This window comes from Spermophilus citellus (genome assembly GCF_964194105.1).
Source record: "Spermophilus citellus genome assembly, chromosome: 9".
NCBI lineage: Eukaryota > Metazoa > Chordata > Mammalia > Rodentia > Sciuridae > Spermophilus > Spermophilus citellus.
In genome coordinates this window covers 111407425-111432249 of record NC_138191.1, presented here as the reverse complement: position 1 = coordinate 111432249, position 24825 = coordinate 111407425, and the positions used below count along the sequence as shown (strand labels likewise).

Genomic DNA, 24825 nt, shown 5'->3' with positions numbered 1-24825 from the left:
TCCCGCCCGTGCTCTACCGCTGAGCCACAATCCCAGCCCTGAAACTTGCAATTCTTCTGCCTCAGCCTCCCAAGTAGCTGGGACTACAGGTGCCCAACACCGTGCCCAGGTCTTATTTCAATTTTTAAGTAGGTATCTCTCTTTGGTCCTCAAGCCTTAGACAACGTCTACTAATTTGTGTTTCTTCTCCACCAGGCCAAGGCTGTTAAGGAGGGCCTGCTTCTTAGTATTTCTCTAGCACTAATAACAGTACGTATCACATACGTGAGTTCAAGAAATATTTCTTGAAAATAAAGGGGAAAAAATAAGGCAGAAAGACCATCATCCATAGAGCAGGGATGCTCCTGGAGTCCAACTGCACCCCTCTAATTCCTGGCAGTTGGTTACAGCTATCGTGGGGTGAGCCAACATGGCCAAAGAAAGAATTAGTAAAGGGAGTTTTCTTTCTACTTTGAAAAATTCCTAGAGTTTATCAAGATACTCAGCTGAAACCTAGTGAGTGACAAATAGGAAAACAGTAAGACTTACCGAAATGGCTTTTCTCCTGTATGGGTTCGAATGTGCTTCCTCAGATCACTGAGTGTGGTGAAGTATTTGCTGCAGCCTTCAGATTCACAGTTAAATGTTTTCCCTGTGTGAAGCCTCTGATGTGCTTTCAGCCTGAAAAATAGCCCAGAGAAATGCCCATTGACACAATGTACTATACAACTTCCCCAAGCCAGCTTAATATGCTTCAGGATCAAGTGCATAAGAATTATACACCCATGAGAATTTGGCACCCATTTTAGTATGTCAAAATTTTCACCTGAAGAGAAATTCAGGAGTAAATAACATAATGGTATAAATTTTCCAGAGACAGTCATGCAACCTCTCTGTGCTTCCACTTATTTATCAGCTGTTGTGAAGGACTAATACTTAAAAGACCAGTGTGTGCTTCTTTTCTTGTTTTTTTTTTTTTTTTTGGTAATAAGAATTGAACTCAGGGGCTGGGGATGTGGCTCAAGCGGTAGCATGCTCGCCTGGCATGCGTGCGGCCCGGGTTCGATCCTCAGCACCACATACCAACAAAGATGATGTGTCCGCCGAGATCTAAAAAATAAATATTAAAAATTCTCTCTCTCTCTCTCTCTCTCTCTTTAAAAAAAAAAAAAAAAAAAAAAAAAAAGAATTGAACTCAGGGGCACTTAACCACTGAGCCACATCCCCAGCCCTTTTTTATATTTTATTAGAGACAGGGTCTTGCTGAGTTGCTTAGGGCCTCACTAAATTGCTGAAGCTGGCTTTGAACTTGTGATCCTCCTGCCTCATCCTCTTGAGCCGTTGGGATTACAGGCATGCACCACTGCACCTAGTACAGTGTGTTTTCTAAATGTTAGCTATTGCTTTCTAATACTTTATATTTAATATTAGGGACTAGTGTAAGTCTCTTGAAAAAAAATATGGAAAAGAGAAATAGCCATCAAGTGAGTGATTCCCCATCTCTCAGGGTAGGAAAAGAGTTACCTTCAAGGTGAGATAGGAAAGAAAATTACAGAAGCCTTAGTATGAAGATCCTGCAGCAAGGGGAAATATTACTCTATGCAAACTACTAAAATTCTAAGGTCAGAATGTCACTTTATGAGATGCAAATCTGAATACAGATGTACTATCATTTCCGCCCAAACCAAGATATATTCATCTTTAGGTAACAAGTTTTGCTAATGAATTTTAAATAGCTGGAGTAAGCTGTGCTCTCTGAAGCTCTGAAAGTGAACATCTCTCTGTGCAAGGAGAAAGAGCTCTGCAGCCATAAGGTCAGAGTCAGGCTGGTGGTGCAGTGGAGGAGAGGCTGACCTGTACAGTGTGTTGAATGCCTTCTCACAGCCCTGCACATCACACTCAAATGGCTTCTCCTTCGTGTGCACTCGCACATGGATCCTGAGGCTGTAAGAGGTGAGGAAGGCCTTGCCACAGCCCTCCTGATTACAGACGAATGTATACTCTCCTCGATGAGTCTTCTGGTGGGTACGCAGGTTGCCTGCTGTGCTGTAGGTACGGGGACAGCCTTCAAAGGTGCACTGGTACCGCTTTACCTGGCAAACAGAGGACATCTCATCGATGGGACAAAAGGGCCACCCAGGGCTTAACTACTCCCCATGAGCTCAGTTACTAAGAGAAGTAGACAACACACATTTTTTTCATCAACACAGAAACAACATCTACTGGCAAAGTGTGGAAACTCTTTTGTTGATCAAATTACATCTGGACAATGTCTATGAATAACAGAGAAGAAATTGGCTTGTGTATAAATGAATATTCTAAATGAATATAAGGGTGTTTTTAGACTCTACATCTATCCATCAAAGAGGAACATACACTATTATACTTACCTGTATTCATATAAAACTCTTAACTTCACTTTTTTTTTTTTTTTTTTTTTGGTACTGGAGAGTGATCCAGGGGCGCTCAACCACTGAGCCACATCCCCAGCCTTTTTCTGTATTTAATTATTTAGAGACAGGGTCTCATTGAGTTATTTAGGGCCTCGCTAAGTTGCTGAGGCTGGCTTTTAACTTGTGATCCTCCTGCTTCAGGCTCCCAAGCCTCTGGGATTATAGGCTAGTGGCACCAGACCTGGCTCTTAACTTCATTTTAAAGCTTGATTTAAACACTTTACCACCTAGTGTTTTATCTCGATTACAACTAATGTTACACTGAGTTTAAAACATCTTGAAATTTATATGTTAACTATCAAACACTGTATCCTAGGTAGTTTTTCCACTGCATATTTCGAAGTTTACAAGATGAAAAAAAAATGTATCTTGAATTTCTTGGAATATTTGTAGGTGTGATATTTCTTAAACTACCTTCAAAGAATTTTTTTTTTCCTTTTTGCAGTACTGAGGACCAAATCCAGGACTTTGTGTGTGCTATGTAAGCACTTTACCACTGATCTATAATCTCATCCTTTTTTAATTTTTTTTTTGTTTTTTAGTTGTTGATAAAACCTTATTTATTTTTTATTTATTTATATGTGGTGCTGAGAATCAAACCCCATGCCTCACACATGCCAGGCAAGTATGCTACCACTGAGCCCCAGCCCCAGCCCCTAAATTTTATTTTTAAATAAGGTCTTGCTAAGTTAGGTGAGCTAGCCTTGAACTTGAGATCCTCCTGCTTCAGCCTCCTGAGTCTCTGGGCTTATGGCATGTACCACCATGCATGGAATAAGAATCATCCATTCTTTTTAGCTTTTAACATTTTCATGTGCATAAATCTTTAATTCTGAACTTTCCAAAGCCTCAATTCACATCTCCAATTATAGTACACTACTGCTACTGTACATTAGCCATTCATTCAACAACTACTGAACTACAGTCTCAGGTAACATGCTCCATACCACAGATTAAAAAGTGAGTAGGTAAAAAATCTCTGACTTGAAGGGAAGAGCCAGTGGTAAAGGAAGACATGTATTCAAACTATTTCACCCTGTGCTAAGCTTTCAAACAGATATGTATATAAGGTGCTTTGGGAACATAAAAAGGTAACTTCTAACACTTTTCACCTGTTAGCTTTTTTGGGGGGAGCTGAAAAGGCATTCCTCAGACAAAGCAGACAGAGAAGGGTATTCCAGAAAGACAGAACAGCATGGGAATTGCATGGTGATGAGTGAGTGTGATGACACAAGCCACAAACACTTGCAGTATGTGAGAGAGATTGTAAGGAGTAGGAAAAATGAGGTGAAGCATTCCTATGTAAGCCAAAGAAGAGGCCGTCAATGGGAGCCACTGACAGGTTTTGCCAAGATAGCAATACAATCAGAATTAGAATTTAGGTGAAGTCATTCTGATAGCTTTGGAGAAGACAGACTGGAAGATAAGAGCAATTAAAAGAGATGAAAGAGATGAGAAGAACATAAAATAGAGAAGTAACAGTGGACATTACAAAAGATGAATCAGAGAAATTAAAAGAGCTGGAATGACCAGTTGTAACAACAAATGGGTGCTGACAAGTGGGAGAGGTGGAGAGACAAAGCAAAGACCAACCCCAAGATTACAGCCTGGATAACTAGGTAAGTGGTCAGGTTACCAGAGTGGAGCTGGGTAGGCCAGAGATGATGAAGGGCCCAAGTAGAAACGTTGGGCATAAAGTACACAGTTGGACTTTTTTATAGACTGGAAGCTAAAGAAAGTCTATGGCAGGAACCTGTAGTCTAAGAGTTACAGCTGGCTACCTGTATACTACATATAGTAGGCTCAAGTTCAAGTTCCAGCTCTGCAATTTACTGTGTAATCTTAGGAACATTAATCTCACTATGCCTCAACTTTCTTATTTTGTTTTTTTAGGATTGCTATAAGGATTAAAAATCATTCATGTAAAGCATTTTAACATAGTGACTGGCACTATGTTAAATAAGATTTCATAACAGCACAAAGAACAGGCCCTGAAAAAAGCTACCACACTTAATGTACTAGTAAAAGATGAGAAGTCCTTGACAGGTAAGAAGAACGAGCTGGAGAGGTAGGCAAAGAAGCAAAGAAGAATGTCTCAGAAACCACAGAAAAAGGGTCTCAAGGAAAAGGGAATGATTAACATGTCAAATGTCAGAGAAAACAAGGAAGATAAGGACTGGGAAAACAACTGGATCAGCAGACAGGAATTCACTAATGCCTCAACAAGACTAGTCTGCACGTTGCTGGAAACAGAAAACTGGATTAAGGTAAATAAATAAAAGGAGAAGTGAAGGGAGAGATTAGAGATCATGGTAGACACACAGGAGAACTTCTGAATTGATGGCTTTTTTTCTTCTTAGTAGGCTAGTTCTTGAGCAGATTTGGAGGGAGAAAAGTCCTGGAAGAAAGAAAAGTTGAGGATCCAGGAAGGGACACAAAGAAGAGAAAGATACTATTTAAAAACCTGGCTGGGGGCTTTTAAATAGTAACCCCAATAATTTCAGAGGCTGAGGCAGGAGGAACAAGTCCAGCTTCAGTTTTGGCAAAGTCGGTCTCAAAATAAAAAAATAAAAAAGAGCTGGGGATGTACCTCAGTGGTAAAATGCCCTGGGTTCAATCTCCAGTACCAAGAAAAAAGAAAAAAGAGACCAAGCCTGGGTGGGACTGGGAGCTATAGCTCAGTGGTGATCTAGTATGTACAAGCCCTAAATTTTATCCCCAACTACAAAAAAAAGAAAAAGAAAAGGAAAAAAGCCTGGGTAGAGAGGGCCATTCAGTTTCAGGAAAGAGAATTAAGAAAAGGATAGAGTGGAGTCAAGGGTAGATGGTTTTCTTTTCTTTTTTTTTAATATTTATTTTTTTAGTTGTAGTTGGACACAATATCTTTATTTTATTTATTTATTTTTATGTGGTGCTGAGGATTGAACCCAGGGCCTTTCACATGCTAGGCAAGCACTCTACCACTGAGCCACAACCCCAGCCCAGGCGTGGATGGTTTTCTATAAAAAGCCAAACAGTACAAGTCTATGCTCTGTGGGCTTTATGGTTTCAGTCACTAGAATTCAAGTCTGCCATCACAGATTAAAGCAGCTACAGACATAAATAAATGAACCAAAGCTAGGTATACTAGTGCACACTTGTAATCCCAGAGGCTCAGGAGGCTGAGACAGGAGGATCACTAGTTCAAAGCCAGCCTCAGCAACAGCGAGGCTCTAAGAAACTCAGTGAGACCCTATCTTTAAATAAAATACAAAATAAGGGTGAGGATATGGCTCAGTGGCTGAGTGCCCCTGAATTCAATCTCTAATACTCCCCCCGCCAAAAAAAAAAAAAAGTAAATGAACCAGCAAAGCTGTTCAAAAGGCTATTAAGGACACTGAATTAATTTCATATAATTTTCATGTGTAATAAAATATTATTCTTTTGATTTAAAAAATCATTAAAAAATATAAAAAACTACCTTAGCTCCAAAGCTATATAATAACAAGCAAGTGGATGGATTTGGTCTGTGAGCCACAGTTTGCTAATCCCTAATACTTGCAGGGGTGGAGAAAGAGAGGGACCCTGACGCCTCCAGATTCTCCTGTCCACTTCACATTTCTCTATCCAACTCCCAAGGTGACCTTGCACAAATCTTCAGCTTTCTTAGGCAAGTGCTCTCTTACCTAGTACCTTTTCTACTGCCACAAACGAGATGCTCCAAGGAACTGAATTATACAATCACTCAGTGCCTAAGGTTTTTGTTTGTGGGACATTCTATCAATGAGCTACACCCTTAGCCATTTTTCACTATTTGAGACACAGTCTTGCCAAATTGCCCAGGCTGGCCTTGAACTTGTGATCCTTCTGCTTCAGCCTCCTGAGCTGCAGGGATTACAGCCATGCACCGCCACACCCACCTTCTCCTAGTCAGTTCAAAAGAACCTAGTTTTGAGGTCAATGCCAGAATAATTCTAAAACAGTGGTCTACACATGCCATCTCTGTCCAAACGATAAAATCTCAGTTCCTTAGCCTGATACTCAAGGATATTCTCTGGGTCTCTTCCATGTTCTATCATATTACTCGGTAACCAGCCAAACACAAGGCTGTCTAAGCCGGCAGGCAACAGCACACTGGTTCCCCAAATTCAACTCAGAATACCCACCTCTTTGCCTTTACTCTTTCCCTGCTCTCTGCTGAAAATGCCCAGTTCCTTTTTTTGCTTTTTGGAGTCTCTCTATTCCTTTAATTCAAGCCTAACTATCTCCAAGGTTCTCTATATAATCACTCCTTGTCTACAGGACAGGGCCTTTCTCTAAACGCCAATAATAAACTAACTATACCACTCATTTGACACTTAACCTATATTGTTAATTATCTACTCACGCATATATTCTTATGTCTCATTAAGACTAAAAACCTCTTTGGTGATGAAAGATTTCAAAATAATCACTGACTAGTAAAGAAAATTGGGACAGTGGATGCTGCAATAAAGGAGTCTGTATGTCTCAAACATAAAGCTTATAATAATCATGGTAGATAAGAGCAGAATTTCACTCTGAAGATGCTCCTACAGTGCTCAACTCTTTCAAAGGAATTGCAATAAATAATTAACTACCCTTTGTCTCTGCCCTGCTTCCATCTGAGTTTGTTTTTGGCCAATTCATGCTTCTACTGAGTGTTCCTTCCTCAAGGGACCATTTCCCTGATTGGACCTTATTATCACCTCAAACTAGAACAGGTATCCTTGTTATAGGTTCTCATAGCTTCCTGCAGCCAGTAATCTGCATCTATGGGTTCTTCATTCCTGAATTCAGCCAACCACAGATTGAAAATATTCTCAAAAAAACCCAACCTATGTCTGCACTGAACATGTACAGATTTTTTCTTCCTCATCAATCCCTAAATAATATAACAACTATTTATATAGTACTTACATTTGTTAATAGCTTTATTTATTTATTTAGTACCAGGGATTGAACTCAGGGGCCACTAAGCCACATCCCCAGCCCTTTTTTGTATTTTATTTAGAGACAGGGTCTCATGGAGTTGCTTAGTGCCTCACCGTTGCTGAGATTGGCTTTAAACTCATGATCCTCCTCTCTCAGCTTCCTGAGCTGCTGGGATAACACTACACCCAGTTTATTTGTTTTCATGTGATGCTGAGGATCGAACCCAGAGCCTCACAAGTACTAGGCAAGAGCTCTACCACTGAGCTACAACCTTAGCCCAGCACTTATATTTTATTAGATATATAAGTCATCTAAAGGTGATTTAAACTATATGGAAGAATGCGCAAAGTTAGATACAAATACTACACTCTTTTATATAAGGAACTTGGGCATCCATGGATGGGGAAAGGGGAAGTGTTTCTAGAACCAATCCCCAATGGATGACGAGTGATAATTCTATTTCTTTAAAGCACAAGATGAAGATGAAATAATTAAATAACTAAATCATTTAGATCATTATCTTTAATTAGGAAAAACAGTATCTAGAAAACAGCAGGTATTAAGTAAATATTTATTGAATTAAATAAATGAATGGCTACTTCTCAAATGAGCTGAAAGTTCCATGAGGGCAGGGACCATGTTTAACTTGTTCACTAACTACAAAATCCCAGAGACCAACCTTGTGGAGAAGTGGCACTTCATTTGTTGTTGTTATTTTATTTTTTGCAGTACTGAGGACTGAACCCAGGGCTTTACAAACGCTAGTCAAACATTCTATCACTGAGTTACCTCTTCAGCCCATTTTTTATTTTTATTTTGAGACAGGGTCTCCTAAATTGCTAAGGCTGGCTTGGAATTAGCGACTTCCTGCCTCAGTCTCCAGAGTAGCTGGGAGTATAGCTATGCACCACCCATGCCTGGCTTCCATTTTTATTTTTCAAATAAACAAAAGAAAGTAGTGAAGGACTACATGAGTTTCAAGGAGGGTGGTTAATAAATCAAATGTGGCAGAGATAATTGGTAAAGTATTTCTCAGTTTTAGCTGACTCAAAGTCATACCTACCCCAGCACACTAGTTTCACTGGAGTGGTAAGAGAAGAAGCCAAAATTAGGCAATAAGTATAAACTCAACTTTCAAGAAAACATGGCTGAGAAGAGAGAGATTGAGAATAGAAATTTAGGGGAGAATACAGATTAGGGAAAATATTTTTTAAGGTGCAGTAGACAGCTCACTGTCAAAACTAATGCCTGCTCCCTGCTAATAACCTGAATAATAACCTCCCAGTTCATCAGAAAGAGACAGTAAATCGAAGTCACTATTCTGTGTCTTTCAGAATTATTTTAAAATAGCACCAAATTTTACAAAAAAAAGAAACTTAAGCCTCCTCAAACTGGGGAACAACAGGAAGTCACAAAAAACATAAATGCAAGTTTTCATGATTACATAGAAATATCTGGTACTTTCTACGGTTAAAGTTTAGCATTCATGTATTTAAAAAATTATGCTCTGGGAATTATATCGTGCTTGGTGCTAGGAATAAAACAAAATAGCTGGCTGGGGATGTGGCTCAAGCGGTAGCGCGCTCGCCTGGTGTTCGTGCAGCCCGGGTTCAATCCTCAGCACCACATACCAACAAAGATGTTGTGTCCGCCGAGAACTAAAAAATAAATATTAAAAAAAAAAAAAAACAAAAAAAAACAAAATAGCTCTTGCTCTCAAGGAGCTAAAAATGAAAAGGAAAATCAAACAGATAAACATAAGAACAATATGGTCTGAGAAGCTGAACTGATAATGATGTTCAGCACACTAGAGGAATATACAGAAGAAATGTCACTTAGACTTGGGATAGCTAAGAAAGGCCTTTTGATGGAGTTGATACCCAAGCTGAATTTAAAGGCTTCAGAGAGGGGTGACACAAAAGTAGTTTGCTTATCAAAATGAAAGATAATATGAACATAATGTCACTGAAGACCCCACTGAATATAAAGAAAATTTGTTTCTTGAAGAGAGCTTAAGATTCTAAGCATAACTTTAATTTTCCCGTGTGGCCTCCAACAGTGGCCAATTACTATGCTAACAAGCTCAGGAGCCAGGGTAGTGTTGATAAGGATGGAGTCTAATGCTACTAATAAGCAGAAAGTGTGAGTGTTCAGAGATCTGATATTTGATTTACTAAGTGTTCTGAGCAGCTCTAATATCGAGAAATATTTAACAAAGATGATTGTCTTGTTAAGTCAACAGAATCAGAGATGGAAAGTGAATGAAATAAATGAAAAAACACTGCAACTCCAGGAAATAAAAGCTTAAAAAAAAAAAAAAAAGAGGGGAAAAAAAAGGCAGGGTTTCTGCTAGAAGGAAGGAAAAAAGTGAGGCTGGAAGACAAGAAGCGAGACTGAGAACTATATTTTACATACATTTGCAGCCCCTACTCAATAAGGAAAGGGAGTCCCTGATTCTTAGCACTGAGCAGATGAATGCTCCAAGTAAATGACTGGTCTGTTATGGTGACAGGAACTGTTCTTTCCTCCCCATCACTAGTGACCTCCCTTCCTTTCCCTGACACCAAAACTGTTTCCCATGCTGGCACTTATCTCATTTCTTCTACTCCATAATGAACAACTAAAATGCTTGAATCAGGAACATAAGAGCTCTGAACTGACCCTGTTTCTTCAATAGTCTTCCCATCACCCACCATCACAGCTGAATTCATTCATTCACCATCCACCCAGAACTGTTCCAAATCTCACCCCTTACTCTTAACAGAACTAATGACATCCTGCTGCCCTTTCTTTTCTCAGTCCTGTTCACAGCCAACAGAACTCAATGGCTAATTCTCCTATCTTTGCAGAAAGTGGTGAGTTATGGTAGAAAGCATAGACGGCTGGCATCGCTGATAGTTGGGTGTTTCTAAGCCTCAATTTTTCATCTGTAAAATGGGAACTAAGAGTATCTATTTTATCAATATGATATGAAAGTGAAATACAAAACTATATATGGAAACTCCTCAAGCACTGACTGGTATACAGCAGGTGCTCGATAGATTCTAGCTCTCTCAGCCTTTCCACTGCCAATACATCATTCTTCAGCTGTTAAGAGCCCCAATGTGAAGCCGGCACAGTGGCACACGCCTGCAATCCCAGTGGCTTGTGAGGTAGAGGCAGGAGGATCCCAAGTTCAAAGCCAGCCTCAACAACTTAGCAAGTCCCTAAGCAACTCAGTGAGACCCTGTCTCTAAATAAAATCTAAAAAATGGCTAGGGATATGGTTCAGTGGTTAAGCACTCCTGGTTCAATTCTCAATACCAAAAAAAAAAAAAAAAAAAAAAAAGCGCCCCAATGCCCATCATGGAAGTAACTTTCAGTGGCCTGGTACTACGAAAGCCAAAGTAAGTCAAAGGTAGCCAAGTATAAGGGCAAAGATTACCCATACCCATGGCAATTACTAGTGTTCTAGAAGCCCTCTCGGGAACTACACATGCTCTCATTTCAAAACACAGTTATAAACGGTAGTAGTTCAGCCAGGCACAGTGGCACATACCTGTAATCTTAGCAGCTTGGGAGGCTGAGGAAGAAGAATTGCAAGTTCAAAGCCTGCCTCAGCCACTTAGCAAGGCCCTAAGCAATTTAGGGCAATCCTGTCTCTAAATAAAAAAATAAGAAGGGCTGGGGATGTGGCTCAGTGGTTGAGTACCCCTTGGGTTCAATACTCAGTACCAAAAAAAAAAGTGATGATAGTTAATTAGACTACTAAGACTACTACTACTTTTTGTTTTGTTTTGGGATTGAACCCAGGGGTACTCAACCACTGAGCCACATTCCTAGCCCTTTTTATTTTTTATTTTGAGATAGGGGTCTCACTAAGTTGCTGAGGCTGGCTTTGAATTTGTGATCCTCCTGCCTCAGCCTCCTGAGTCACTGAGACTACAGGTATGTGCCACCATGCCCGGCTGCCACCAAAACTTTTGTGGGCTATCCTGGAACCCAGTCAACATTTATAACCTTGTTTAAGGGAGAAAATGCCTTCCCATAGAGTACCTAACAAAGACTGTCTTAACATTTTTACCTCTTCTTAAATTGAGATTACCTCTATACCTCCTCTCAGAATCATAGGGGTCTGTGAGAAAGAAAAAGCAAATGAATATTCAATGAAAAACCACAAAGCAGGAGGCATTATGTTCAATGTTTTATGCATATACTGTTGTATATTTTATAGGCATAAATCTCATTTAATCTTCACAGAATGCAATGGGATATTTTTATTTCAATTTTACAAAAGAGGAAACAGAGCAGTTTGCCCAAAGCCACATGGCTAGTATTTAGCAGAACAAAGATGGAATCCAGGTTCAAACTATACCATCACAGAAGAAACAATTTTAAAATAAGCTTGATTTAAATAAGGAATGGGTGGGGGGGCTGGGGTTGTGGCTCGGCAGTAGAGCGCTCGCCTAGCGTGTGAGGCGCTGGATTCAATCCTCAGCACCACATAAAAATAAATAAATAAAAGATAAAGATGTTGCGTTCAACTACAACTAAACAAATTTTATTAAATAAATAAATAAGGAAATAAATAAGGGATGGGTGGGTAAGCTAAAATTCAAGCACTTTCTCCAACAGCAAAAATTTAGCAATACTTATGTAAAATGCAAATCTGAGACCTATAATTCCTACAGCACTAAGTTTGAAAACCAGTGTGTACATAATACCAATCTCATCCATTTCCCAGGCCAGTGGGTCTCAGTGAGGGAAATGCTGATTACAAAGGAGAGGTACATAATACACAAGCAGGCACTTAGGGGGCATATGGAAAAAGGGGTATTATATGGTGGTAAACAGAAAACACATTCTTCTCTGGATTCATACAGAACCTCACACATGTACAGCTTCCAAGCCTCTGAGGGTAAGGACTATTTCTTTGTGCTTCCTGATACTTGACAGCGGTAGATACATTAAAGTTTGCAGTGGGAAATGAATGGATCCTAAACACTAGACTTTCAAGGAGAGACAGTCTCTGTGCTAGTTCTGAATGACAATTCTGTGGGTGTTCAGAAAGGGACCCTTGAAGAAATGACAGTATGAGAAGAATGGAAAGTAGGTGGTTCCCCCTCCCAGAGAGTCAGGAACATGGTTTGTCTGAGTACATCACTCCACAGCCTAAGGGATTTATATTGAGGGATAAGATTGGAATTAGGTCTCCCAACACAAAGGACATGTTGTGAAAAAAATGACACTGGAGCCAAATTTTCTTCCTTACTCTTATGACTAAAAAAATTTTCAGGCTTAAAAAAGAAATATGGGAGATGGTTGGTGCACACCTGTAATCCCAGTGACTTGGGAGTCTGAGGCACAGGATGGCAAGTTCAAAGCAGCCTCATCAACTTAGAGAGGCCCTAGGTAACTCAGCAAGACCTTGTCTCAAAATAAAAAATAAAAAGGGCTGGGGATGTGGCTATGTGGTTAAGCACCCCAGGATTCCATCCCTAGTACCAAAAGAAAAAGAAAAAAAGAAAAAAAATCTGGGGAAACAGCTCAGTGGTAGAGTGCTTGTCCACCAAATGAAAAAAAAAAAAAAAAACCCTGAAACCCTGGACCTGGATTTGACTCCCAGCACCACCCCCCCCCCCCACACACACACACACATACACAAAGAGAAAAAAGGAAGAGGACGAAGAGATAGAGGAAGAAGAGAATAAATCTTGTTTTGGAAAATCACTGACCACTTATTTCATTTCTTGTGTGTCTAGAAGCAATATAACATCACAGGCACCACTGTAACTGCTTTTTGGCAGAAAAGGATATTCTTTCCCAATCGATGCACTGCAATACTTTGATTCATTATGAAGAAAATATGTGGTATGATTCCTGGGTTTCTTTACATTTATTCACCAACTATTCAGCAGAAGAGCAGGAAGATCAGTTAGCCATAGATGACACATTACATTCACTAATGTGGTTTAGACAGAGATAAGTGAAAAGATACTCAGACAGTCCTGGCAGGGCACAAATAACAGAGTGGGGAAAACATGGACTGCATAAAACAACTAAATGAACAGCTGCTTAGAAATCAAAGTAGAGGTCAGTGCAGTGGAATCTGCCTGTAATCCCAGCAACCCCAGAGGCTGAGGCAGGAAAATCACAAATTCAAGGCCACTCTGAGCAACTTAGAGGGAGCCTGTCTCAAAATAAAACATTAAAAAAGTGAGAGAGAGAGTACTACAAAAGAAACAAAATAAAGAAAACAACAATAACAAAAACCCTCTGAAGTAGAAAAGCCTTTAAGGAGAAAATCTTAAAAATATATCTGAGCAGAATGACAATATCTTTACTGAAATTTCTCAAAGCTACTAAATGATCAGGGACTCAGTAGTAAAACTGCAAGTATGGGAATCTGAAATGTGAAATTAAGAGTTAGAATGACCAAGGGTCCTGTGGTAGAAAAAGATAGTACCTGTGGCAAGGTTCTGGATGGCTTATTTTATTTATTTTTTGTACTGGGGATTGAAGACTGAAGTTCTTTACCACTGAGTTACATCCCCAGTCCTTTTTATTTTTTAGTTTGAGACAAGGTCTCAAATTTGTGATCCTCCTGCCTCAGCTTTCTGAGTCACTGGGATTACAGACATGTACCACCCAATATGGCTGTTTGTTTTATTTTTGAACAAGACAAGCATAAGGGGGAAAATAAATGAAGCAATAGGTAAGCCAACTATACCCTACAGGAAACAATGGAACAATCAAGGGTAAACAGGAAAATCAGGCTAAAATCTGACTAAGAAAATAAGCTGCTTAGGAAGCCAACCAGACTAACTAGTTATCAAATTATTATTATTTGCAGTATTGGAGATTGAACCCAGAGCACTTCACACTGACGTGCATACACTTTGTCACTTCACACTGATGTGCATACACTTTATTATACATAAACCTCCAGCCCTTTTTATTTTGAGACAGGATCTCACTAAGTCGCCCAAACTGGCCTCAAACTTGCTATCCTCCTGCCTCAGCCTCTCGACTTGATAGGGTTATAGGCATGCACCACCACATCCAACTCAAGTGATTTGTTTTCTTAAGAACAATACCTCCGTGGTGTGGACATGCAGGAAAAAAACAAGTTTAATAAAAAGGTGGGGAAGCAGGAGTGGCTAAGATATCATGACGCTGTTACCAAATAAATCAGAAACAAGCCTGGCACAGTGTAATCCCAAGTGACTTGCAAGGCTAAGGTAGGAGGATAGAAAGTTTGAGGCTAGCCTAGACAAGTTAGAAAGACCCTGTCTCAAAAAATAAAAAGGACTAGGGATGTGGCTCAGTGGTAAAGCTCTTTGGGTTCAATCCCTAGTACCACCAAAAAAAAAAAAAAGTCATAAAACCAGGCCTCTTCAAGTCAATTAAATAGATTCTAATGTCAAAAATAAAATCACTGTCAAATCATAAGCTAAGGTAAGATGGCACTTCAAAAAGGCAAATGTTTTGAATGTCTGGTCATTAAGTAAGATTTTCCAAAACTAAAGCCATTGATGCTTCTTCCTCAATCCCCATCCAATCCCACACCTACCTATTTTTCCACACAGGTATCATTGATCGAACTGAATCCACAGTAAACTAACCAAAGTACTCATGATGATATCCTTGACCCTGTCCTGTTCAACATGATTATCAATGACCTGAAGACACAAATGACAAACCAGGTTTGCAAATGGAATAAAAAAAATCTGCAAATAGTACACAGTGAGAAAATGACAGCTAATGATCACTGCTTTATCATTCCCTCCCTATCATCTTCTCTTTTGCCTAGGTCAGCATTTCTCAAAATGTTCTCCGCTGAACCCTGAAAACAAGACCTGAAAAATGGCTTCCCAAGTTTATAACAGTTGGAAAATTCTACATTTTCTTTCTTTAAAAGCACATCAAAGGTTCTGAAAAGTACTGTAATAGATTTCTGTCTTGGTTTAATTTAATGTTTCCCAAACATTTACTCATGAAATATTCTCATACAGTAATTATTAACTGAGGATGGCCAAAAGTTAAGTCCTAAATCATGCTCAAACTTACTATGGTTAAAAAAAAAAAAGGCTCAGTTCCCCTGAGCTACTATTGCCTCACCATACTTCTGTCAACTATCAAACTTAAAAAAAAACTTGATACTTACTTCCTGCCTCCTGTTTCTTCATCACCCACTTACTTTTTTCATCACTCAAACTCTGGCTTCAGCTTATTGCTCTACTGAAAACATTCTTATGACATGAATGACTAATACACAATTGGCAAAACAGGGCCTTGTTTCCTCAATCCCTGAGAAGGTCACACAGGAATACTCACCTTTCTTGACCCCTCTCTTCCCTCAGCTTCCATACACTGCATTGTACCATCTTGGACTACAGCAATGTTCTCTGGTTCCTCTTTCTCTTTCCAATCTTTAAATTCTCAGACCAACTCTTACTTCTCCCTTGAATAAACTGTCCACAGTTTGAACTAATTCCACACCAACTCCTTACTTTGAACCCACATTTTCAATGGGCTTTTAACTTACTCTTATTACTCATCTCCAAGGACTACATCACTCCAACTGAACTCATCAATTTCCCCACTAAACCTTTTCTTCTTCCTATCTTGATTCCCACTAATGGAATCACCATTTATAGGGGAGCGGGGTAGAGGGTGGAGAGCAGAGTCAGCCACTTTCTCTTCAGCAATCACACAATCTGAGTATGAATATGAATATACCTTTTAGAGTATCTACCACAGTGAACTTGACACCACTCTTCTCCAGATCCATCAATCAGCTCTACTAAGATACAGAGGAAATTCAACACACTTGAAAAAATGGCCGAATCTTTTTAATCAACACGATCAAAGCCTTTGAATCACACCCAACTCATGGCTCATTATTCAAACTCCAATACCATACCAAGTTCTCTCATCTCTCTTTAAAATCACTATTAATTTTTTTCCCCTCATCAGGTTTAAATGAAACCCCAAACCTATGCTACAAGCGTCTCCTAACTGGACACTAAGTATGCCTCAGAACACTCTTTCTAAAATGCTACTCTAACCACATCACTTCCTGGCTCACATACCTCCAGTGGTTTTCCAATAGTTTCAGAATACAGTACAAACCTTTGGCATGCTACCACTGCCTTCCAGGTTTGGATTTTATCTTTCCATCCTTATCTTCTCTATTCCCTATCTTCCACAGCCAGTGTGCTAAATCCAGCCCGTTTGCCTGTTTTTGTAAAGTTTTATCAGAACACAGTCAAGCTGGGTGCAGTGGTGCACACCTGTAATCCGAGCAACCTGGAAGGATGAAGCAGGAGGATCACAAGTTGGAGGCCACCCTCAGTGACTTGGCAAGACCCTGTCTCAAAATAAAAAATAAAAAGGGCTGGGGATGTAACTCAATGGTACAGCAACTCTGGGTTCAATCCCAAGTACCAAAACAAAAAACAAAAACAACAACAAAACACAGTCATGCTCATTCACTTATGTATTATCTAAGGGTCCTTTTGTGCTACAATGGAAGAGTTGAATAGTTACACAGAGACAAAATAGCCTGCAAAGCCTAGAATATTTACTATTTAGCTTCTTACAAAAAAGATATACTAACCTTTGTTCTCACAGATAACTGGCTATTCCCTGAAAATGGTCTGAAATTTCCACCTCCTTTTATTTGTTCATGCCATTCTCATCTCTTGGAAGGACTTTTCCTTGCATTCCCCATTAATTGTATACCTTGTTTAAGAAAAGCTTAAATGACACCTTTTTTCTAGAAAACTTGCCTGATCCCAAAGGTGAACTTCTCTGTGCTCCCAATGCGATATCTGCACCTCTCCTTCACATTTACCACATTATACCTAATTTTGCAATGACTGTCATAAATATATTTCTACTTCTTTTTTTTAAAGATTTATTTATTTATTTATTTATTTATTTATTTATGGTGCTGAGGATCGAACCCAGGGCCTCATGCATGTAAGGCAAACGCTCTACCACTGAGCCACAACCCCAGCCCCTATATTTCTACTTCTATATCGTAAATCATCACAATCATCTGCAACCCCACAGAGCATAACAGCACCTTGCTTTATAACTGTTTGCTGAATTGAAATGAACTCTTAGAAGTTCAACTACTGGGTTAAAACCGGTAAGAACAAACATAGTAGGGTGCTGTTCTTATAGCTGATATGGAGGCCTCCATATCTATCTACACTCAAGAGAATGATACAGAGCAAAGGTTTCTCTATCTGAGCACTGTTAACATTTTGGGCCAGGAACTTCTTTATTGCATGGAACTGTTCTATGCACTGTAAAATGTTCAACACCATCATTAGCCTCTATCCATTAGATTCCAGGGTACCTCCACAGTGAATCAAAAATGTCTCCAGATATTACCAAATGTATCCCAGGTGGCAAAACTGCCCCAGTTGAGAACCACTATTTCACAGCTTTCCAAGTACAAGCTAACAGTTAAGATTTTGTTGCCAATAATATAGACTACATAGTAACCATAGTACAATGTCCAGATTAAGAGATAAGAGCCATAGAGGATTCAATGCTAGTTGACTCACACTCTGGATTTTAAAAGGACTTTGGAAAACTGGAGTTCATTCAATTAAAGGTGACAAGGCCAATGACAAACTGGGGGAAAATGTTGCAAGAGGGATATATTTAACTAAATGGAAGTGGTTGGCCTGAACAAGAGATGAAGAGAAACCCATGAACTTTACATGATCTAACTGGCTGTCCTGAGACAGGAAGATTATTCAGGAAGGCAGACCTAGAACTAGTCTGCAGCACCTGCAAGAAGGCAGATTTTGGTTCTATAGAAGCAAAAGCTTTCTAACAATCAAAGTGGCCAGCACAAGTACTGGGCTGAGCTGTGAAAGACCGCGCTTTTGTCATTCTGGAAGTGTGAAGCACAAACCAATGAACCGATGTCAGAGATTTCTGCATAGGGCAGGAGGTAGGACAAAATGGTCTCTTTAAGGTTCCTTCTAGCTCTGAGATTCTAAATCTAGACAAGGAAAAGCCAAATACCATGAATAAGCTATATGTATAAGCCACATGTAATTTCAAGAACTTAATTATGGCAAAAAAGAAAAAATATTTTCTTAAATAATTTACTGTATTTCTTCATGGTAGCATCTTACATTTAGCACCCAGCACTGCAACTATCAGTGATCTATTTATTTAAATTAATAGTTTCTGGATAAAGTTTAGTTTTTTTTAACCATATATATATATATATATATATATATATATATATATATATATATTTATTTATTTATTTATTTATTTTTTAATGGCACTGAGACTTGAACCCATGGCACTTTACCTCTAAGCTACATCCCCATTTGTGTTTGAGATAGGTTCTTGCTAAGTTGCAGAGGCTAGACTTGAACTTGCATTCCTCTTGCCTAAGCCTCCAGTGTTGCTAGAATTATAGACATGAGCCACTGAGACCAGCTTAGTACCTTTAAACCATATCTTTTATTCCACTTATCATCACCACTAGTACAAATTGTAAAAAAATGCTTTACAATTTTCAAAGCATCCTGACATTCATTACCTCACATTACCTAGGTATAAACATGACAACTTTATTTAGGTAACCTACTCTCATTTGCTGTCTTGTCTGAATTTCTAATATAATTAAGCTAGCCTTTATTATTCATTAAACATTCTCTAAGTTAATAAAGCATATTCCAGTAGATACTCATCTCCAAAACATACCATTTATAAACAACCCAGAGATGAGCCAAATCTAGTTAACGCACTATCAGATGTGCCAAATTTAGTTATTCTATCATGTGAAACATGGATTTACTTCAGTAAAATTTTTATTTTATTTATGATTTGGGAAAGAAAATTTGAAATGTTATTATTTAGTATTCCTAAATTTCAATGTAGCTATACAATCCAAAAGTTCTAGGAAGCAGACAGAACAAACATGAGGCATACTGTTGAAAGGCAAAACTATTACAGGCTGTAAGCCCAGGGTCTCCTTTACTCCCCTGTTAAAACTGCCAACAAGAGTTGTGTAAGGAGTTGCCCCAAAGCCAAAATGGGCCCTCACCCACTGCTTTACTTACTTCTTTACGTTTTGTTTCCGGACATTCCGACTGTAGAGTAAGGGTTGCACCTTCAATATTTCTTGGCATGGGTGTGGAACCAGGGTTTATAGTCAAATGAATTTGATCTGGTGAGATAATGTGTTGCACGTAACCCTGGGACATTGCTTCCTGATCTATTAGGTGGAAGCCCTCTTCACCCCCTACTAAAAAAGGCAAGTGTTCTCCACACTGTCCATCGTCATCTTCATCTTCCAAAGTGCCAGGGTCCTGCTCAATAAGAACAGTGGTCCTATCATAAACAGTTCCAGATGAGGAAGGCACCAGTCCGTTGGTATCCACAAACCTGAGCATCTTGTCATCGGGGGTCAGGTCATCTTCCTCTGCCTCAAAGAAGATGATGTTGTCGTCTGGACTGTGTTCCCCCATGGTTCAGTCGTATTCAGCCCAATTGTGAGAAATGGAAAGATAATGAGCTTTCTGCAACAGACAAAACCAGAGTTAGAGCCACACCACAAGACCCTCCTTCTACCATCCTAAGCAACCTTAGGGCTCATTTTTCCTCTCATTTAAAGAGCAAATCAAAGCAAATGAAAAAATCATCTTCCTTGGAAATAAGTTCTAAAATTTTAACTTAAGACAGCCAAGTCATTTTTTATGGAAAGCAATAGTTTTCCCCCCTCAGAATTGAAGGAATAGTAGCAGAGTTCATGCGACCTTCTAAGTGTGCTTTTTTGTCAAGCAATTTGAAGACTGTTCAAAATACCTAAAGAAGCAAACAGAACTGTGGCTGCTTCAAGACTGCGTTGCTATAAATCTTAAAGTAAGGAATTCCCCACTCAATATCCCCCAAATCACACCTTGAGGCAGTTCAGGGCCTCATGTAGTCTATGGTGGAAAGAGTAAGGCTTTGGACCTATTTATTCAGCAACAGATCCCAGCTTTGCCCTTACTACTTGCGTAACTTTTCAGTGCTCATTTTTCTTATGTGTAAGATGGAACTAGTAATTTCTGTTCTCTCAAAGTTATTATGAGAAATAAAACAGATAATGTATGTAAAGCACAATACCTGACAAATAGTAGAGGAACAAGTGAGAATTCCTTCCCTCCTTCCTAGAACAAGTGTTTCAGCTTCTGGATGGAAGGGCTAAACCCCAAAAAGGCACATCTAATGAAGATCACTTTAATTATTTATCTCACAAGACAATAAAGTATGAACCAGAAGATATGCTTGTATAGTGGGCGCTCTGCTGGGAGGGAATGTACTTAGCATATTACATGACACTTCTTGGAGTTCAAGAAATGCCATTTAAATGAATAAAAGACATGTAGATATTCTCTCTTAAAAAGACAGTGTCTCCTGGGAAGACACGCTCTCTTGGTGAAAATATCAAATATGAAGCTTTCATGGACTGGAATAGTGATTCTTCCTTCACCGGCAAACACACAGGTTCTATAAATGTGGGTTCCGCAAGCAGAACAGAATTTTAAAATAATCAGTACATCACTTAGTTTTCAGTCCGGCTTTGCACTTTATCGTTCTCTTCTGCTGAGGGTTAGAAAGTGAGCCTTTGCGTAGTGAGGCGACCGGGAGAGGTAGTTACCAGAGACAGGTCAAGGGATCTAATCCGGGAGGAACCGGCCCGACCCCTTGCTCTAGCTTACGCAACCCCATAGATGCACGTTTCGCTTCATCTGAGAGAAGAGATAAGAGTTCCCAGGGACCCAGTGGACTGCCCAGCACCTTTGGCGGCAAAGCGGAAACCAACTGTCCGGGACAAACAAGACACACAGCTTTGAGGGTAGCCAAAGAGGAGTGCGAACAGAGCACCCTTGAGAGAAAGCTGAGAAAGGGAAGCTGTCTGGGATAGCCCCCAGTCCAGGACTACACGGAAAAACCCCAAGACAAGCGGGGGGCTCCTAGCCGGACGAAGAGAGGCAGGGTCCGGGTCTCCATGGAAACAGGAAAGGGGGGCTGGATACCCATCCCCATGGAAACCGAGACGGGGTGGGGTCCTTACGGCGAGCGGACGGGTCTCTACTGGGAACTGCTTCAGGAGGAAGCCTAGGTCCCCCGCCCCCCGAATAGTCCCAGCCATAGCCGAGTCCAGTTTCGCCTTTTACCTCCGCGGCTCCCGGCAACAGCGGCGGCAGCAGCTTCTCCCCTCCCCAGCGGCACCATGATTGCCCCCACCTTCCCCTAACGTCACTTCCGCTTCCGCTTTCCGGAGGAAGGAGGGGACAGCGGCTCCGCCCCTCTCTGGCGCTGTAGTTTGGCTTCAGCGGCCCGAGGGCCGAGCCTGAGCTTCCAATTGGCGGGCGGGGGGCGGGGCGGCGCGCAGCGGACGTCGCCCGGGCTTGGAGCCAGTGCAGCGCCGGGAGGCGCTAAGGGCTTTAAGCCGGCCGTTCCCGGCGTAGGGTAAGTGGGCGACGCCAACCGAGAATCCCAAGTTTCCTCAGCTCAGCTCGCGACACTACTGCAGGAGCCCGAGTTTGCCGTCAGATTCCGGACTCGGGCCCTCAAGGGACGAGCCTGCGGTGTTCTTGGACTTCCTCTACGGCGCCAGCGTCCCCTAATCACCCAGCTACGTTAACAGGGCCAGAGGGTCCCAGAAAGGAGCAGACCCAAGGGACAGAGCTAGGAGTATTCCAGAAACAGCCAGAGGGAACGCTGCCCCTTCTTCCCTTCTCACAAGCTTTCACGAGACGCCCAGTTTCCTGCCTGCTCCCACTCCTGCCCCGGCTGGCAGTCCCAACTTTCCTCCTCAGGGGATTCTCGTGCCTGGACCAGTCAACGCCACCTACTGGCCACTCCTTTTCTTATTCATTTTACTGGCTCGTCTCTAATTCACAGAATTACCAAGAAGTTATAGCATTTCAGTGCCCAAGAAGCGATTTTGCAAGTGCTTCTGTGATGCGCCTGTCCTTTCTAAATGCCTGTAAGATCTGGATGTGAGATCTTCCCAGAAGTCACTGCCTGTTTTTCCCATGAGCTACTTCTCTAGGATATTCAGAGTGGGACAACTCCTAGACACTAGATCAGGGGCCAAGGAGTTCAGGCCATGGCTGTACTATCTTGCTTGAAAAATGTGCGCAGTGACTGTTATCCACCAGACTGCAAGACATGTCTTTAGCCCCTGATAAGCTGTTTCAATGCTTAAGCCATAAAGGTCCAGCCAACATCAAGACAGAAAAGCATAACACAACCACCACTGTTTAAAAATGTTTATCATTAAAATATATTACAAATATGAGAGGGATTATGCTCATATACAATTTGGAGGACTTGCTGGCCTAGAAAATTCCACCTGTTTCACCAGAAAACCCAGTTCTTCAGTGTTTGTACTTTTAAGCCACTGTATTGCCCTCAGAAGCTGAGTGGCCAGCCTCAGAATTATTGAACTATACCCGAGTAGGAAAGGGATAGAAGTTCCATATGTATTTTCACATGTCCTCAGACTGGGCAACTGAAGGATCTCAGGAGGCTAAACCTTGTTTATCCAGGAGCATCCACCTACATTCTTAATGTCCATTTCATTGTCTTTTCAGGACTCCAAAAGTTTGTTCAAATATCTGATCATGAGGAGCTCAGTCTAGGCTACAGAGAAGGAATTGACTGTGCCCTGGAGGCAGGCTGAATGAGCACAAGTACAAAATTTTTTTAAAATTAAAAAAAAAAATAGAGATCTATTTGTGTTAAATAACTTAAGTTGAACATCAAACGTCAGTTTTATTATTGTGGATTTCTCTCATGTCTTCACAGCTCAACACTGAGTGTGCTGATCAATGATGGCACAGGTGAGGGGAGGTCTAGGCTCAGGAGCTGCCATTCTTGCTTCCAGATGACCTCAAATGTTTTTAAGGGATCTCTTGAGCTGCAACAGGTGGAGCTGGAAATTGGCTACCCTGGGTAAAACAAGGAATGAGACAGAAAGGCTCAGAGTGGGTGGCATAGGAACTGGTGAATAAACTCTTGTGCCTTCTTTTTCTCTGTTATTTCAGGCTTTTGGTGTTGAGCTGGGTTTCGAAGCAGTAAGCTGCCAAATATGCTAGCTGCATGAAAAAACACAGAAAATAAATGATTAGCAAAATAAGGACTATATATTCTTGTGTTGTTAGGAGTGGGGAGGGGGTACCCAAAAGCAGTCTTTGCTTAAAAAAAAATTATTTGAATATAAACTTTGGACAAAACTTGAAATTTTAATCCTACTGTAATGTACTTTGGAACTTTCTCAATTTCTTTTCTTTTCTTTCTTTTTTTTTTTTTTTTTTTTGAGAGAGGAGGGAGAGAGAGAGAGGGAGAATTTTTTTTAAATATTTATTTATTTATTTTAGTTCTCGGGGGAAACAACATCTTTGTTGGTATGTGGTGCTGAGGATTGAACCCGGGCCGCACGCATGCCAGGCGAGCGCGCTACCGCTTGAGCCACATCCCCAGCCCCTCTCAATTTCTTTTCTTCACAGTGAATCCTCAGTTTGCAGAGATGCCACAGACATTTTGGTCACTTACCTAGAATATTCTCATCCAAATGATTTTTTGCTGAATTTTTCAGCAATTCTTGCAAAAACGCCATCAAGTAGTTGAAGACATTTTTGTGGAATGTGGGAAGAGTAGAAATAACCTGAAAGAGGAAGAGTTCGAATTTGTCATTTTGTTCATTCAATTATTTGTCAAGTTGGTGACTGTACTCCAAGAACTGAGTATGTGATCCATGAATGTGCATAAGACTATGCACAGAAAAATAATCCCTTACCACTTGGCATAAGTCCAAAAAAGAGCACCACTTGGCATAAGTACCAAAAAAGAGCACAAGTCAAACTCTACATGAATTTAGAGGTCAGATTTCTAACTTCATGCTCTCAGGGAGAATAAAAAGGAATAAAAGATATTTTGTTGGGTCCTGAATATAAGACAAAATTGGATTTGTAGAGGTAAGGACTAGGGAATGTGGGATAGAAAAAATGTAAAAAAAAAAAAAAAAAAAGGAAAACAGAAGGTAAGCTGAGAGAACACTTGATGTGTCAATCTTGGAAGGAGCATAACCATTTTAACAGGAGCAGTTGTTCAGGCTAGAATTCAATGAAAAGCTATCTATACATCAGACTCAGCTGGGGAATTTGTATAAAATAGATATCAAAAGACACTTTGATTCAGTGGATGTGGGGTCATGCTCTGGAACTTATGTTACTGGCCAGTTTTCTAGATTATTCTGTTAATACCTGTTGTACACTGAACCGTTTAGCTAAATCACTGAAAGTCTTGAATATTTAAGAAAATAATTGACAGTGGAAAACTTTTTGTTTTTTTTTAGCTTACAAATAATAGGATTTTTTTTTTTTTTTTTTTTTTTTTTTTTTTTTTTTAAGCTTACAAATAATTCCCTAGAGTTCTAGAG

At 40.2% G+C, this 24825-nt stretch overlaps 2 protein-coding genes across 15 annotated transcripts in view; both read right to left on the bottom strand.

Annotated features, from left to right (window-relative positions):
* The window catches only part of MTF1 (metal regulatory transcription factor 1), a 45678-nt gene extending 24002 nt beyond the window's left edge, over positions 1 to 21676 (bottom strand). For both annotated transcript variants that reach the window (XM_081306618.1, XM_081306619.1), the window contains exons 1-4: positions 21554 to 21676; positions 19451 to 19909; positions 1834 to 2072; positions 529 to 660 (exon numbers count right to left, since the gene is read on the bottom strand). In XM_081306618.1, coding sequence (XP_081162744.1) covers positions 529 to 660; positions 1834 to 2072; positions 19451 to 19858 — 779 coding nt within the window. In that variant the 5' untranslated portion in view covers positions 19859 to 19909; positions 21554 to 21676. The remainder of the gene's footprint in view (positions 1 to 528; positions 661 to 1833; positions 2073 to 19450; positions 19910 to 21553) is intronic.
* A 963-nt stretch (positions 21677 to 22639) lies between these two features.
* INPP5B (inositol polyphosphate-5-phosphatase B) overlaps positions 22640 to 24825 on the bottom strand; it is a 54973-nt gene continuing 52787 nt past the window's right edge. For all 13 annotated transcript variants that reach the window (XM_081306610.1, XM_081306611.1, XM_081306605.1 and 10 more), the window contains 2 exons: positions 23940 to 24051; positions 22640 to 23482 (listed from right to left, as the gene is read on the bottom strand). In XM_081306610.1, coding sequence (XP_081162736.1) covers positions 23367 to 23482; positions 23940 to 24051 — 228 coding nt within the window. In that variant the 3' untranslated portion in view covers positions 22640 to 23366. The remainder of the gene's footprint in view (positions 23483 to 23939; positions 24052 to 24825) is intronic.